The 18,537-nt window shown below is 40.0% G+C and overlaps 1 protein-coding gene across 6 annotated transcripts in view; it reads right to left on the bottom strand.

Moving 5' to 3' along the window:
• Window positions 1-18,537, bottom strand: part of ADAM17 (ADAM metallopeptidase domain 17) — a 63,289-nt gene that overhangs the window by 36,822 nt on the left and 7,930 nt on the right. For all 6 annotated transcript variants that reach the window (XM_063442178.1, XM_063442176.1, XM_063442180.1 and 3 more), the window contains exons 3-6: window positions 14,203-14,335; window positions 13,023-13,156; window positions 9,165-9,253; window positions 7,040-7,205 (exon numbers count right to left, since the gene is read on the bottom strand). In XM_063442178.1, coding sequence (XP_063298248.1) covers window positions 7,040-7,205; window positions 9,165-9,253; window positions 13,023-13,156; window positions 14,203-14,335 — 522 coding nt within the window. The remainder of the gene's footprint in view (window positions 1-7,039; window positions 7,206-9,164; window positions 9,254-13,022; window positions 13,157-14,202; window positions 14,336-18,537) is intronic.

Below are 18,537 nucleotides of genomic sequence, written 5' to 3'. Positions count from 1 at the left end.
TTTTTACTGGTGATCACATCTGCTAGCACAAGGAAACACATTTGTGGTACTCAAAGCAATCTTCACGTCCACCCCAGATACAGATCATAGAAAACCATTCTTCCGTTTCTTTTTAAACACAAGTGGCAATAATATGCGGATGTTCCTTCATCTTCACCAGAGACGTCAATCAGGAAGCTACTGACCGCATCTAGCCCCCCAAGGGTCTTATCCAGCACTTAAATAAGAAACTGATTCCATACAACCAAATTTAAAAAAAAATGTGTTTATCTGTCCAAACCGTGCGTGGAAAAGGAAATACTCAAGATTATCTCCTTCCTGTTATTTATCATTTATCTTTATTAATGCGTCGAAACAAAGTTTCTATTTGCCATCACGCCATAGGTATGCGGACTGAAACAATTTAGAGCAGGTTTATTTGTAAAAGAAAGTTGCTTTTTTTTTTTACTATTATGCTAAGAAGAGAAATGTGGAGACTTTGCCATTTGTAGTTTTAGTTTTCTTCAGAATAATAAGCTGCCTTTGATTGTAGATTCAGGATATGGCATCATCATTAACACTTCGACTGGAAGAGAATTCCCTACTGAGCACAGGAAGCGGTCAGTGTTTGTGCTTGCTAATGCTTCATTCAAATCAACAGAATATGACAGACCAAATGATGTCATGCTAGCCTACAGTCTGGTTTAGAATAATGTGCTCTCAGTAAGGATGCATTATTAAAGAGCAAATTCTTGCTGCAAGGTTCTACACAGTATCAAGGAAGCACACTACTTCCATTCCGGAAGAAGAAAAATCAATTAAAAGGCAACATTTATAAAACATTTCTTAGATGGCCCATACGATTCAGGACAGATCAATAGTGTTCTAGAGGCAGCATAGCATACAAGACATTAACTATGATTTTTATCTGCATGTTTCAAGCAACACTCAAATTGTAAGTGTCTGGCTGCAGTTTACAGTTATATAAGTATCAAGCAGTCCATTGTTATGTAGGGCATATAAACTAAAGACGTAAAAGCACTCACTTTCTATACAGATGACTTACATGAAAACTTGTAGAAATAAATAATAAAAATTTAAAAAAAATGAATTGACCTTGTGTCAACATTTGAGTTTAAGATTCCCCTTTACCTTAACACTTCTAATATCCAATATGTTAAAGATTCTTTACCAACTGTCCATTTAGAAGCTGCCCCTCTTAAAACTCATGTTAACGTCTACTACGGTGCTATCGACTTGTTTAGTATTTTATTACAGAATGGCCATTACAATTAAAACGATTAGAATTCACTAAAATCAACAAAAGATTCCAAACACCAGTCTTTATTCACTAAATGTCAATCTGACATTCCACAATTGAGGCCAAAAAAACAGATGCAAAAAGGAAAACAGAAAGTTTGAATTGCAGGTGTTTTTAAACTTGAATATTTTAGCTAAAATGTTGTGAGTCACCTGTTAACTCAACATACAGTTAAGTACATAAACCCTGAAAACAAAGATGTATATTCATTCCAGAGATCTAACAAACAAAAAAAATACAATATAATGGTAAAAAAAAAAAAAACAAATCTACAGTTTTATAGCTTCTTGCATTATGAAATCTACAATTTTACCCATTCAATAAACCGTTCTACCTTTTTTTTTTTTTTTTGCTGGATACGAATAATAATCTGATGTAGCTCAGCTCTGTGGTAGGTCCATAAATTATGTACCGTAGTTTCTTGAAATCCTGCCATTTCACCCATTTCCTGGACTGATTATGTTGTTATTAAAATATGTGAAATGTGTATCAGCTCACAGACCATTAGCATACCCCTAAAAGGCTCTTTAACAATATGACTCACCACTCAAGGGACCAATATAGGTCATTATGAACACTATCTTTGTGTCCCAGAGCAGTGATGGAGGTATTATTACCTGACTAACTTTGCGGATTGTGTACTGTTCCAAGGGCTGTATTTACCAGTCGGTGGGACTGACAAAAGGTGGCCATTTCACATGGTTAAGACATTTAAAACATTACATTTCCTTTTCTTTCAATACAGCTAGTTATATATTTCTGATTTGAAATGTTAATGGCACACAGCGTATCCCTTAAAGCTTATTGCAGAAGTGAGTTCCGCACTGGGTTTTGTCAAACTTTCTTCAAGTTTCTACTAGCACCCAATTCTACCGCCAAGATCCTTCTTCATACAAAACTGGAGGACAATGACTATATGAGAGTACTGGAGCCACAGCATATTATTACATGGAGACAGAGTGTGTGAGCACACATATTTGAAGGGGCAGTGTGTGTGTGTGTGTGTGTGTGTGTGTGTGTGTGTGTGTAGGGATTTCATTGCATGGTGGTGCAGAGTGAGTGAATTAAGGGCTATAATTGCATGGTGGTGCAGTGTAAATGAACTAATATAATTGCATGGTGGTACAGCGAATGAAGGGCTATAATTGCATGGTGGTACAGCGAATGAAGGGCTATAATTGCATGGTGGTAAAGCGAATGAAGGGCTATAATTGCATGGTGGTAAAGCGAATGAAGGGCTATAATTGCATGGTGGTACAGCGAATGAAGGGCTATAATTGCATGGTGGTACAGCGAATGAAGGGCTATAATTGCATGGTGGTACAGCGAATGAAGGGCTATAATTGCATGGTGGTACAGCGAATGAAGGGCTATAATTGCATGGTGGTACAGCGAATGAAGGGCTATAATTGCATGGTGGTACAGCGAATGAAGGGCTATAATTAGATGGTGGTACAGCGAATGAAGGGCTATAATTGCATGGTGGTACAGCGAATGAAGGGCTATAATTGCATGGTGGTACAGCGAATGAAGGGCTATAATTGCATGTGGTACAGCGTGTGAATGAACTGATATAATTGCATGGTGGTACAGTGTGTGAATGAAGGGATATCATTGCATGGTGGTACAGTGAATGAAGGGATATAATTGCATGGTGGTACAGCGAATGAAGGGCTATAATTGCATGGTGGTACAGCGAATGAAGGGCTATAATGGCATGGTGGTACAGCGAATGAAGGGCTATAATGGCATGGTGGTACAGGGAATGAAGGGCTATAATTGCATGGTGGTACAGCGAATGAGGGGTAAAATTGCATGGTGGTACAGCGAATGAAGGGATATAATTGCATGGTGGTGCAGTGTAAATGAAGGGATATAATTGCATGGTGGTACAGCGAATGAATGGATATAATTGCATGGTGGTGCAGTGTAAATGAAGGGATATAATTGCATGGTGGTACAGCGAATCAAGGGATATAATTGCATGGTGGTACAGCGAATCAAGGGATATAATTGCATGGTGGTACAGTGTGTGAATGAAGGGATATAATTGCATGGTGGTACAGTGAATGAAGGGATATAATTGCATGGTGGTACAGTGAATGAAGGGATATACTTGCATGGTGGTACAGTGTGTGAATGAAGGGATATCATTGCATGGTGGTACAGTGAATGAAGGGATATAATTGCATGGTGGTACAGCGAATGAAGGGCTATAATTGCATGGTGGTACAGCGAATGAAGGGCTATAATGGCATGGTGGTACAGCGAATGAAGGGCTATAATGGCATGGTGGTACAGGGAATGAAGGGCTATAATTGCATGGTGGTACAGCGAATGAGGGGTAAAATTGCATGGTGGTACAGCGAATGAAGGGATATAATTGCATGGTGGTGCAGTGTAAATGAAGGGATATAATTGCATGGTGGTACAGCGAATGAATGGATATAATTGCATGGTGGTGCAGTGTAAATGAAGGGATATAATTGCATGGTGGTACAGCGAATCAAGGGATATAATTGCATGGTGGTACAGCGAATCAAGGGATATAATTGCATGGTGGTACAGTGTGTGAATGAACTGATATAATTGCATGGTGGTACAGTGTGTGAATGAAGGGATATAATTGCATGGTGGTACAGTGAATGAAGGGATATAATTACATGGTGGTACAGCGAATGAAGGGCTATAATTGCATGGTGGTACAGCGAATGAAGGGATATAATTGCATGGTGGTACAGCGAATGAAGGGATATAATTGCATGGTGGTACAGCGTGTGAATGAAGGGATATAATTGCATGGTGGTACAGCGAATGAAGGGATATAATTGCATGGTGGTACAGCGTGTGAATGAAGGGATATAATTGCATGGTGGTACAGTGTGTGAATGAAGGGATATAATTGCATGGTGGTACAGTGAATGAAGGGCTATAATTGCATGGTGGTACAGCGAATGAAGGGCTATAATTGCATGGTGGTACAGCGAATGAAGGGCTATAATGGCATGGTGGTACAGCAAATGAAGGGCTATAATGGCATGGTGGTACAGCGAATGAAGGGCTATAATGGCATGGTGGTACAGCGAATGAAGGGCTATAATGGCATGGTGGTACAGGGAATGAAGGGCTATAATTGCATGGTGGTACAGCGAATGAGGGGTAAAATTGCATGGTGGTACAGCGAATGAAGGGATATAATTGCATGGTGGTGCAGTGTAAATGAAGGGATATAATTGCATGGTGGTACAGCGAATAAATGGATATAATTGCATGGTGGTGCAGTGTAAATGAAGGGATATAATTGCATGGTGGTACAGCGAATCAAGGGATATAATTGCATGGTGGTACAGCGAATCAAGGGATATAATTGCATGGTGGTGCAGTGTGTGAATGAACTGATATAATTGCATGGTGGTACAGTGTGTGAATGAAGGGATATAATTGCATGGTGGTACAGTGAATGAAGGGATATAATTGCATGGTGGTACAGTGAATGCAGGAATATACTTGCATGGTGGTACAGTGTGTGAATGAAGGGATATAATTGCATGGTGGTACAGTGAATGAAGGGATATAATTGCATGGTGGTACAGTGTGTGAATGAAGGGCTATAATTGCATGGTGGTACAGCGAATGCAGGGATATACTTGCATGGTGGTACAGTGTGTGAATGAAGGGATATAATTGCATGGTGGTGCAGAGAGTGTGAATGCAGGGATTTAAGCGCACAGTGGTGCAATATGTGTATGAATAGATATAATTGCATGGTGGTGCAGAGTGTGAATGCATGAAAATAATTACATGGAGACCAGGTTTGCCACCAAGCAAGGTAAGCTTAATGGTGCATCCATCCTTAAAGCATCCTTTCTAAAACCAGGAGAAGGAGAAGGGACAGCAGTAATCCATAGCAAGAAAACAGAGATAGGGTCAAAGAAAATAAAATAATTTAAGCTACTTTCTCTATTTAGTACATTGTAATCAGTGGAGGGGATGCTGTAGGAGTTAGGGAGATCACAATCAACAATAATAATCATCATCATTAAAAAGTCAATGAAATAAAATCTCTGGAATTAATGTCAAGGAAAGGTTTAAGCTGCTAATTTCACATTGGTTGACTAGAATTAGCCATATGTGGATAGATTAGTACTTTTGGGATTTTTTCACATGGATGAGCTGTTAGCTGTATAGATCCAGGTTTGTTTTTAGAACAAGCACACCATGGATTAAGTAGCAGTTCAATCAGAATGAAGTGTGTTTTGCTGATGCCAAGTATTGAAATGTGAGTAACAATTTATAATATAAACCTTGTATCTGCTTACAGTACCTGAAGCCCACTAAAAACATCCAATTGCCAACAGTGAACAAACATTTAATAATTACTGGTAAGATTTGGTTACGTAACATGAAAATTGAATTTCAAAGATTCATAGGACACAAAGATCTAATAAATCATCAATGTGCAATAAATAACGCTAACGCTAAGGCAAAATTCATTAAAAATATCGGTTACATTCCCTTAACCCCTTAAGGACCAAACTTCTGGAATAAAATGGAATCATGACATGTCACACGTCATGTGTCCTTAAGGGGTTAAAGGTCCCTTTAAAGAATATTTTAAAATTCATAAAATAAAAATCAACTCATCTATGCTAATCTACCCGATTATCTTCATGGTAACATTTTATCTGAACCACTCAGAATCTACCCACCCCATTCCATCTCCGTTAATCCCCCCCTACTTAGTTTAATTCCCCTCCATTCCACCTGCCCTTACTTAGTACATCTCTCCTTTAACCCACTGACTCAATATTCTTATTCGCCACTTATACATTGAGCTAGCAAATGCATAGATACAAAATGACTACACATTATTCTTAACTTTTTTGGTTAAAGGCTGCAATTGTGGAGATATACAGACGCCTACGCCCAAATGCTTTGGCAGCATCCTACGACCCCTAGTGTGCACCTGCCATCTTAAGATTCCACACAGAGTGCGGGAACAGCTGCACATGCAAGCACTCTGTTTATTCAAGGACACCATGCTGCCTATGAGGGGTGCTGTAAGTATGTTTTAATCTGCACATCTGCAGGCAATTTAATCAGCATAATGTTTAGACCGATTCCATACCTATCTGAATGAGTGCCAGATTCATTTTAAGGAGTTGACATGTATTCCTACTTATAACAAAGACAAATATCCCAAACGTATATATTTAATAGCCACTTCAGTTCTGTAACCTCTATTAAAAGCTTTCCCTTATTTGTAAAAAAATATCTGTAAAATAAACGAAATGGAACAGAGGTGTCATCCCATCTTCTTCCTAAATTGCTTCTGTAAGCTTATGTCACCAGTCTAGTTAGTAATGGCTCAAACTTGCCAACAAACGGAACATTTAGGTAATAGGCTACTCTCTAGGCCAAGAACCTGCTTCCTTGCTGCTTACAAGGCAAGTCTGAAAAGACTCAACCCACACAATCGCAGTACTTTTTTACCGGGCGAGTAAAAGATGTCAGGAAATGAATGAGCTGAGAAGAGAGAGAATATGCATTTTATGATCATTTGGAAATCTTACATAGGTATAGCTTAACCAATGATAGACAAGTGGCAGTGCTGGAATTAATTATGGTCAATGCTTTGAATAAATCATTACACTGTAAAGATCTAAATGTGAAAGGATGATAAAATCTACACTGCCAAATATATAGGGTGAAAACATACAGACCAGAAAATCTACAAACCTTCTGCGTCCTGATCGGTGTCTTGCTCGTTCATGAAGAGATCTTCCTTGGGTTTGACGTACCCACAGACTTTCGAGGACTTGAGACGGGAATAGTCTTGGATATCGTCTGATCGATAGACTAACATGCTGTCCCTTGAGGTGTTCTCAACAAACCTCCACAGCGGCTGAAAGCAGAACACTAACATGAAGCTATATGCGCGTACATATGGCAAGTACCCAAACACTACACCTGACAAACTGTTTACTTTGACAGCAATTCTCTGAGATGAAGCAAAGATAGTTAAAGGGACACTACAAGCACCTAGACCACCACCATCTCAATGACGTGGTCTGTATGCCATATCCCTGTTTGTTTAACTCTGCAATGTAAAACACGACTGTTCTGCCTCTAATAGTTGTCACTCTGACAGACACAGCCACTAGAGGTGCTTCCCTCAGATATAGCCAAGTAAAACGATACTATTTCTGACTGATGGTCTCATAAAGTGGATCTGATTGGCGCCACGCAGCATTTTGCCATGCATGCGCACTAGCCCCATAGGAAAGCATTGGGCTAGCTGACCTCATTAGTCTTGATCGCAGCCATAGAAGCTGGACAGCAGCATGGAGACTTTTATCAAACATATTGCACTAGTTCTTGTTTTACAGATTTCACTTGTTATCCCCTCTATCCCCAACACGTATAGATGAAATGTTTTGGGGTTTCTGTTTAGAATATTAGGGAAAACCATGGTTTATTATTTAAACCAGTGTTTACATTTTATGTAATAGCATCAAATACAATGGAATTCAAATTTAAAAGGAAATGTTTTAAGCAATACATTTGCAAGCAATTCAGCAAGCGCAATGTATAGATCAACTTCCACCACTTTCAAGTATCCTGCCCATCGATATGCAAAAATAGATTATTGGTGGTCTCTCCCTTTAATTAATCTGTGCTCCAGTCTGAGAGCCATGCAGGCTTTTTGCTGTGTAACTCCTTGACAGCTGCTGTACAGGACACGATAACTTCACTTATGCTCTTGGCAACGGCCCCTGTATCTTGCTTCCAGATGCCAGTAGGGTGACGTCATAGAAATAGCAATATCGAGGTCCCACAAGGCAAGGGACAGCAGTGCCCAGCAATTGCAATGCCCATCACTGTGAGGCAGCTGGAGAGGACATTAATAAAAGTACACTATGTAATTGTAGCAAGCACTTGCTATTACAGGATAGCCTCTCTCGTGAGGCAGTTCATTAACAAACTGAATGGCTGCCACACACCTGCCAACCATTGTTTTTTAGAGGCCCTCACCTATTAGCCCCTCTTCATGTTTTAATATGTAGCGGTGAGATCGCAGTGTATGATGCCAAGTAGCTATGTATTACTGTAGTGGGTGGATGGATATCATACAGTTTGCATCTTATGCGGTGGTTGCTTAGGTTATGCAGGGATACATTCCTTACCAGGGCTTCATTTCCATTCCTCAACGGCCCTTACTGGCTCACACCGTTCACCAAGTGACTAATACTGCAGCTCGTAAATGAGAACACAGTGAGCAAGCTAAAACACAAAACTAACTAAATGATGGATCTCCACGCTGTAGCTGGTACACTGCAAGACAAGCAGATTTCTCAATCCCATTATCATGCCATCCATCATTCAATTCTTCTGGCTCCTAGCCCCATTTCTAAGTGTTTCGTACACTATTGATCTGTCAATAGCCATCAGACACACACACACACACACTATGGCTAATGCAAACAAATGTAATGTTTCATCTAATTCTGCATCTTTCGATGACCTGCAGAATGGGTAACATTCACAATTACACTGTGATATTGTGTTTCTTGTATGAACACACAAACAAAGCATTAATGTGTACACAAATACATACAAATTAGATGGGGGAGGGGGGCCTGGGGGAATAAATAAACCAAATCGCAGAGAACTCTTTATTTAGAAAAATCATATTTTGTTCGGGGGTGGAGAGGGATTGTTTTGCACTGAATGGAAGAATTTGTGTGCAACTAGTTCTAATGCATCAGCAGAAAGTATTATTTTTTTTAAATTGTCATAAATACAGTAAAACATTGTTTTTCCATGATTTCTATTTCCTGGCAAATATGCAAATCAGGCATACCTCTATGTTATATTCTTCTCCATCTGTTGTTATCCGTGCTGTAAAATCCCCATCTCCAATGTGAGCGAAAACCTTTGAATCGTGCTCTCCTTTAAAAGAAGCATAGAGTGTGTGTTATTCAACAATTGTACTGCCTACATCCACTGCTCCCATATACACGTCTTACCATTATTACTGTTTGCAATTCCTTCTTCTCAAAGAAAAGAAAACACACAAAAAAATTGCTATTAAAAGCAACACTCCAAAAAAAGAAAAGAAAGAAATAGAGATAAAAAGAAAGTGGTTATTCTGAAATGGGACATTCGACAGACCTTTGAAATATTGAGATAAAAGCAATTATAACATAGGATTATAAAGATCTTCAAGAGGACACAAGTCATGTGTGTTTGCACCTGACACAAAACTAGGGAAGAAAATACAGTCTGAACAGGATATAGCTTCCTCACAGAGGGATTTGGATGCATTGGGGGAAAGGCAGTCAAGTGGTAGATGAGATTCAATACAAATAAAAGAAACATTTTGGAATAAGGAACCCACAAGCCACTTATACATTAAATTTGGTAGGGTTAGGGATAACAGTAAATAAAAAGGCCTTGGAAACAATTACAATGGTAAGATCCCACCTTCAATACGCAGTAAAATTTTGGGCACCCGTTTTAAAAAAAAAAAAAAAAAGGATGTTACAGAACTAGAAAGAGTACAGAGGCGAGCTACAAACTAACATTAGTTATGACTAAACGCTAAAAAAACAAAACCTGAAATTGTTTTCATTAGAAAAAAGGCATCCTCAGAGGGAATGTGATAGCACTATACAAATATATACAAGGCAAGTACAAACCACTATGTGCTAACCTGTTTATTAGCAGAAATATACAGCAGACAAGAGGTCACCCATTGAGACTGAAAGAAAGGCGTTTTTAATTACAGCAGAGGAAAGGGTTCTTAACAGTAAGAGGCTGTGTCATCAGATTCTATAGATAAATATAAAAAAGGCTTGGGTGCCTTAATGCATAAACAGAATATTAAAGGATATAATTAATATGTATGTAGACATAATAATGATCCAATGAGAAATCTGATTGCCATTATAGAGTCAAGAAGTCCTCCTGCCCCACCACCTGCTCCCTAGATCCAATGCCCTTGCATCTCATCCGTACTCTGTCTTGTTCTCTTTCTCTACCTCTCACTAAAATTCTCAATCTCTCTCTCTCCTCTGGCATATTTCAATCGCTCTTCAAACATGCAACTATAACCCCAATTCTAAAGAAGCCCAACCTTGACCCTAACTCCTCATCCAACTACCATCCCATCTCGCTACTGCCTTTTGCGTCCAAGATCCTTGAAAGAGTTGTGTATGAGAGATTGACAGACTTCCTTGAGTCCAACTCTCTGCTAGACCCGCTTCAGTCTGGTTTCCATGCTGGGCACTCTGTGGAAACGGCACTGACCAAAGTATCCAATGATCTACTCGCTGCATAATCTCATGGTCACTACTCTATCCTAATTCTCCTTGACCTTTCTGCGGCTTTGGCACTGTTGATCATCAACAGCTTCTTCTCATCCTCCGCAAGATCGGTCTACAAGATATGACTATCTATACTGCCTCCCCCTTGGCTTTCAATATCATTTTTATGCGGATGACACGCAAATCTATCTGTACTCTCGACTAGTGTCTCTGACTGCCTCTCTGCTATTTCTAACTGGATGGCTGCCCAGGTGTTCTCTTTGACTCCGACCTCTCCTTCCTCAAGTTTAGTCTATCTCAAAAACATTACACGCATCCGACCCTACTTAACACCAGATGCGACTAAGGTGCTGGTCCATTCCACTGTCCTTTCTCGACTTGACTACTGTAATCCGCTTCTCAGTGGTCTTATATGCTCCCAACTTTTACGCTATTACGGTCCATAATGAATGCGGCGGCGAGGCTCATCTGCCTGTCCACCCGCACCTCCCACTCCTCACCATTCAGTCCCTACATTGGCTTCCTGTAAGATATAGGGCTCAATCTAAAATTCTGGTTCTTTCTTTCAAATCTCTACATAATGCTGCTCCCACCTATCTATCCTCCCTAATACACAAGTATGTCCCGTCTAGGCCCTTTCGCTCTGCTGAAGACTTACGTCTATCTTCTGTCCGTACTCCCACCTCTGGTGCTCGCCTTCAAGACTTCAAGGGCTGCACTATTCCTGTGGAACTCACTTCCCTCCTCAGTTAGATGCTCACCCAGTCTCCACTCCTTCAAAAAAAATCATTAAAAACCCACTTCTTCATAAAAGTATCAATTAAACTGTTAATAGCTCCCGACTGATTCCTCTCTTGCAACTGTCTTTAGTCTCTCCTTACCTTTTGTGTCACTTTACCCCACTCCCTCTAGCATGTAAGCTCATTAAGCAACCCCTATGTTCCTGTGTGTCCAACTGGTTTGGTTACAACTACATGTTTGTTCGTCCACTCACTGTAAAGCGCTGCAGAATTTGTTGGCGCTCTATAAATAACATAATAATCCAAGTTAACTGAACGTGTCTGCAGAGATAACATGCACCTTTTCACAGCAAGTTCAGAAAACCTCAATCCCATTGCCATTCTGCAAATCTATGTACTCACATTGAACAGCTTTCCTTAAAGGGTTACTCTCAAGTATCAGGACTACTTTAATTATTTGAAGTAGTCATGGTGCTTGGAGTGTCACGGGAGTTGTACCCCAACACGCAGAAAATAGGAAACCCACAAAAGGTGGATCCAAAAGACGTATTACCGAACCTTAGAATAGCCATACTTAACGTATTAAATTAGCGAGAATCAAGGTAAAAAATAAATCAAGGTCAGGCATACAGAAATATGCGAGGGCAAGACAAAGCCGGGTCAGGATACCAGAAATCACAAGTCAAATACGAAGCCAGGATACCAGAAATTACAAGTCAAATACGAAGCCGAGGTCAAACACAGGAAATCACAATGGAATCTCTAGGAGCACTAAACGAGGATCTAACAAGAAACCTTGGTAGGGCAACTATTGGAGGCTAAAACAAGCCCTAAATAGGCTCAAAAAAGAGTTCCCATTGGTTCACGTTATCTCTGCGACCCCAAACAGCATTGGGTTGCCTAGATGATGTGGTCCCTTTAAGGTCATGACGTCATGGCTTAAAATTTTATTTATAGTGGCTGCAGTTTGTCCCGCGAACCAGCAGAGGGAGCCATTCGCAGGACCAAAGGTAAGCAATATCTATTCAGGCCGCGTGGTCACATGGAGCATTCGGGCCACGCAGCCTAAGGTAATGCGGCCACACAGTGCGTTCTGCCTACATGGCCCGAGTTCATGAAACTTGGAGTCTTTATTTAGAGCTTTTCAATATAAAACCCCGCACATACAGACATATTTTATACTACTGCCAGAGGTAACGCCATCTCTGGCAGAGACACTTGTACGTCATGACCCAATTCCAGGCTGGCTAATCTCAAATCTTTGATATTCTTTGCACAGTGGGACATTCATTGGGTGAAGTTCATCAGCGGACAACCTCAGACCATGAAAGTTCTGCAGCTAAATGTAATTTAGAACAAGAACAATGCATCATATTTGCACAGCCAGACAGGTTTCTAAACATGTCTAGTGTACTTTACCCCTTAAGGACACATGACATGTGTGACATGTCATGATTCCCTTTAATTCCAGAAGTTTGGTCCTTAAGGGGTTAAAGACACATTACTGTGAGTGTTATTGCTATGGTAATCTGTTATACACGGACACACAAACAAACAATACGGAACTCCTAGAACAGAGGATAGAAAAGAGGGACAGAGGGGTCTGTGCCCAAAATAGAGAGTGTAGAGCGGTATTATATGAATAATACTAACCCACAACATGCCCTGTAAAGAAATCAGATTTCTTGACTTGGTACTCTGTCTCCTTGCTGTCCCCGTCCAACACGATGGCTTTCAGGTTTTGTGATAAATGGTCTGCGCTTGATGTCAAATACAGTTTAAAATGCCTGGAGAAAAAAAAAAAAAATTAAATGGAAATGTATAAAGTCAGCTTCCAGTGCAGGTGAGGTGAAAATAAGCTACTGTGCAGGATTTCCACCCCCCAATATGCACATCCTACTTAATAAAACAAGGAGGAGATTCTATGTATTGTGTCTACAGATTTTGATAAAGCTGTATAGACCATATTTTAATACTAAACTGAAGGGATTATGCCACGTACACATTCTGAGAATAACAGGGTCTCAACTCATAAAATACAAGTGTGAGAACACAATGAGTACTGCCACTCTAACTGTTAGGTACCCCGAATCATCCGCTTATGTCCGATCTCTCCTTTTTTGCCACTCTCAGTCATTGAGGTCACATTGCTTCTAGAATCCTTACTAGGAATGCTATCCTTTAGGTGTATCCCCATCTTCTCTCTCTCTCTCTCCTCTTCTTCTTCGTATGTACGCCACTTATTATTTCTCCTGTCCTTTTATTTAGACCTTTTTTCTGTTCCTCTCCCATTTAAACTTTATTTTCTATCCTTTATTTTTCTCTTCTTCGCTCTGCATGCATCCTACACTGTCTCTTCTCCTACCATTTCATCTGTCTCTAATACTCCATATGATACACTCTTATTTGTTCTAGTTCCTCATTACACACACACACACTATTCTTTTCTCTATTTCCCCTTTCGCACCCGCCCCTTCCTTTTAGTTCCTCTTTATGAATGTTCCACTTTGTTCTATCACCTCTTTTTGCACATTTCTCAACTTTGTTTTCTTTCCCATATGTACACGTCTCTTCTTTGTTCTATCAAAAAAGGAGACATGTCTCATTATGCACTTTTCCCTTCTTTTGGTACTTTTCCTCTTTATGAGTGCTCCCCATCTTCGATTTCCCCGTAGGAGTGCTCTCCTTTTTACTTGTTAAAGAACTCCCATTACAGAAAATTGACTCTTTTAAATTCTAAACATTACACTTATTTCCGTGCATTACTGGCCTAACATTTTCAGAGCTTTTAGGGCCACAATAAAAAGTAGTAATAAAATAGAGAGTCAGTTACCTGTGCAGAGCGGAGAAGCTCAGCATGCGCTCTACGTGTGATTCTGGTTCCAAGTCCCGCTTTCGCAGCGAGTGCTGCTGGATGCCAGACATTGATATGACATCATAGTCTGACAACATGGAGTCCAGGCTCCCTGGAACACAGAAAGACGAATGCACAATGTATTTTAGTAAAAGAAAAGAAACAATATATATAATTTTTTTTTAATCGCAATTTGCTCACTCCTCCCTCCTTTTGTGTGCTCCCTCTGCCTCTCTCATGCTGGTTACGTTTGTTTATTAAATAAATTTGCTCCCTCACCAGTTTAGAGGGCACAAATGCACTCAGCCACCGAAATGGTGGCAAATCTATAGCTTGTCCATGCGCTAGTAATTTCCCTCATGGATTATTGTAACCCTCTCCTAATTGGTCTTCCCAAAAGCCGTATTGCCCCGCTACAGTCTGATATGAATGCTATCGCCAGACTGATTTTCCTCCCTAGTCGGTCCTCTCACACCTCTGTCAGTCCTTACATTGGCTTCCTGTATCCTATAGATGTCAATTCAAAGTGCTGACCCATACCTATAAATCATTGACCAATTCTATGGCCCTTCACGGTCACTCCACTCTGCCCGTGATCTTGTCCTGTCCGCTGCTCCTACCCGTATGTCCAACACATGCTTGCAGGACTTCTCGCGGGCGGCTCCCTTCCTATGGAATAGCCTGCCTATTGCCATCAGACTCTCCCCTAGTCTTCAATGGTTTAAAAAGTGGCTTAAAACCCATCCGAGTCTCTGAGAGTAACCGCTACCTCACATATCTGACTCTTGCGCTCTCCTAAAGGGCAGCACTTTACACTCTCCTCCAGCTCTCTTCACTCCCACTCTGATTGCCATTTCCTGTTGTAATGTCTTTTATACCCCACCTTCTATAGACTGCAAGCTCGTTTGAGCAGGGTCCTCTTCAACAAATTGTTCCTGTAAGTTTTCCTATAATTGTCCTATTTATAGTTAAATCCCTCCTCTCAAAATATTGTAAAGTGCTACAGAATCTGTTGACGCTATATAAATGGCAATAATAATAATGAATTTGTTTTGGGATGCTTGAGCTAGAGAAAGATGGGGAGGTATGGTTTTCCTCAGACCAAACATATCCCGAGGCTTCATATTCCAGGTGCTCACATCACTGGTGGACTCATCTACATGCCAGAGATCCTACGTGAGGGAAAGTAGTGCTTTGTTTCATGTATATCTTGTGATTGTAATGAATTAGGTTAAAATTCTAATGGTGGGGGAGACCGGTATTTATTTATTACTGGCATTTATAAGCGTCAAATTCCGCAGCGCTGTACAATTGGGGAAAAAAAGACAAAATGGAAGTCACTTTTTTAACCCCTTAAGGACACATGACATGTGTGACATGTCATGATTCCCTTTTATTCCAGCACGAACAAGAATTACAAACATACAAAAGTTCCACAGACTTAGAGAAACAATGGTATTAGAAAATAAGAATGTTGTTTTTAACATTCTGGGAGAAAGGAATTTTCAGTTGAACACGGCCGTGATAACTTACTAACCAATAGGCTGCATTAAAAATGCACTGCGAATGGTTTCCCCATCCTGTAATAGTAATGAATGGGAATGTTTAGCTGTGAAACTCCCTTAAGAAAAAGAATCTTCGATACAACAAGGTAACTATGTTTTTACAGAATTACCATTAAGTTTAGTAAATATATACCTTATCCTATCAGTATTTCCATAATCTTCTTTAAAGTGATCCAACACTATTTCCCTCCTCAGTGTCCATCTTTTTGGTTAAAACGAGCAGGAATTATACCATATGGGCAGAAATTCAGTAGAATAACTAGTTTTCCTCTGTTTGGTTGCCAGCTTACGTCTGCATGTGATAAGAAGAGTGAACAGCAAGGGGAACTGCAATCCTCGCCTTATCTATCTGAGCAGATATTCTCCCTCCCCCACGTCCAGAGGCCGCATTGAGCATAGCACAAACAACAAGGAGCAGATTGCACATATTTTAATGCACATTTTGTTTTCTGATCAATCTGCCAGCTCTAACTGCTGAGAAAATAGTGGGGGAGCAAGTGAGCATTCAGAGTTCTGCTCATTCAAGTAAAAAAAAATAATAAAAAGGTAACATTTCTAGACTCATTAGGTCGTCAATCAAAATATACAAATAAATAAGGTATGTCCATTAGACGCAATCCATCAACTGGGCAGACAGGATTCTTTCAGACACTATTATTATCCATAAACAGTCTCTAAATACATTAACGGTTGGTAGAGAATTATAGTAATTTCAATACACTACAAAAATGGAGAGGAAAGTGCGGATATCCCTGAAAAACGTCAGACCGGAACTGACCCCTATTTTCTAATCCAATGCGTGAAGGAGCGAGATTAAAAATAAGCCAAGTAAACAAATTCACATATTCACGTCATGTTCCTCCTATTTTCCTTTTTAGTTACCGGGGATTTTCCAACACCCAAAACAACATGGTTTAACACAAAAAACAACAACAAAAACAAAACAAAACACAAATGCAGCAAGATTGGATATGCAGGAAAGTCCATGATTCCTCACAGGTGATGGACTTAATTTGTATCAAATACCATCACAAAATTATTTGGCTGAAAATTAAAATAAAGAATATGCAAACAACACATTTAAAATCAATTTTAAAATAACACAAATAGCAATAGCAAGATTTTTTCCTTTTAGAATATAAGCAATGTCTGCACAAAACAGGAATCATGTATAACAGAGAGGATGGATTTTATTTGAAAATAAACTTTCACTAGCATTTTGGTCCCCATTCTAATCTTACACACCTCAGCAAAAAGTACTGAATCAGTTACTAGGTACAATGTACAGGGGAGTATAACACACATGTGCTTCTATACCAGTCAACCTGACAAGGTCTCATGATTCATCATGTTCTCTGACACCTTCCTTCTGTAGAATCAGGACTGACTGCTACGTAGATATAACATTTAGAATGCTTTGCGCATGCATGGTTTGTCCCAATACTAATCAGAGGCAGGTTGTAGCTGCAGAAAGCAGACTCTCCTGGCGATGTTATCAAGGTGAGTTTAAAGTGTACATGTCATGATAGATAGGTTTGGCTTGACTCATAATACAATTAAGTGTTTCTTCCCTTAATAGCATTAAAAGCCCATATTTTAACTTCATTGTCTCCTGTGGAGAGCAATCAATCATGTTTTCAGTAGGTGTTACCTTTGCTGTAAGACACACCTCCTTTGTACCCTTGTATAGGAAGCACAGATTTGCTTCTCCAGAACAAGTTAAAAAGTATCTGTTTTCTTTCACTCTCCATTCTTAGATCAACTGGACAAATATCCTGCAATAAATCATTCTGGCTCTTTCTCACCGTGCTGCTGCTGCTGCTCTCACACAGAGCCTGCCCCTCCTTCCACTTGCAGGCATTGCATTCACTTCAGATGAATGCAAGCATGATGACCCAAACAAGATAATTTTCCTAATAACAGACACGGAGAGCACCTCCTTCGTATCTCTGGGCCGATCGGCACCGCCTGAATTAACTCACAAAAGGGGGAAAATGTCTAGATTTCTCTAAAATCAGAGATTGAAAAACAGCTGCTAGTAATTCTGCAAGAGTAACAATATATAGATGAAATTAAGATGAAGTTGTGTTTGTCATGACAGGTACCTTTAACTGATTTTAAACTTTTCAAAGCCGAAATGAATTGTGTTTTTAATGGAACACTCCAAGCACCATAGCAAAAGCAGTTATATTGTCAGGAGTGAAGTAGCTCAGGGTGCTAGAAGCTCAAGTATGAAGCTTCAGATGGCACTCATTAAGCTAAGCTTGAGGAACCTAACTCAGAGGTAAACTGCTCATAAACCGTAAAGTAGGACTCAAGGCACCTTAAAAACGTCAATGAGATAAAGCAGTTACAGTGTCTAAAGTGTCCATTTAATTATGTTCTAGGTTTTTCAAAACTAGGAAATGCAGAATAGCATATAGATTTTATGACAAATATGTGGACATCAGAGGCTTCAGTTAAGACCTGAAATCTTAAAGGAGCACACTACAGTGTCAGGAAAACAAACTTGTTTTCCTGTCACTATAGGGTTATTAGGTCCACCCACCCTCTTGACTGAAGGGGTTAAAACCCCTACAGCCACTTACCTTAATCCAGCGCCAGACTCCCTTAGCACTGGTGACCTCTCCTCCCCCTGCCGATGTCCGCGCCGAATGGATGTCAGCGTCATCTCCATGTGATTTTCACAGTTAGAATCGCGGAAGCGGCCTCTAGTGGCTGTCAGGTAGACAGCCACTAGAGGCTGGAT

Source organism: Pelobates fuscus, chromosome 2, assembly GCF_036172605.1.
Source record: "Pelobates fuscus isolate aPelFus1 chromosome 2, aPelFus1.pri, whole genome shotgun sequence".
Classification (NCBI taxonomy): Eukaryota; Metazoa; Chordata; class Amphibia; order Anura; family Pelobatidae; genus Pelobates; species Pelobates fuscus.
Note: the sequence above shows the minus strand (reverse complement) of the source record. Positions and strands in the feature narration are given on the sequence as shown.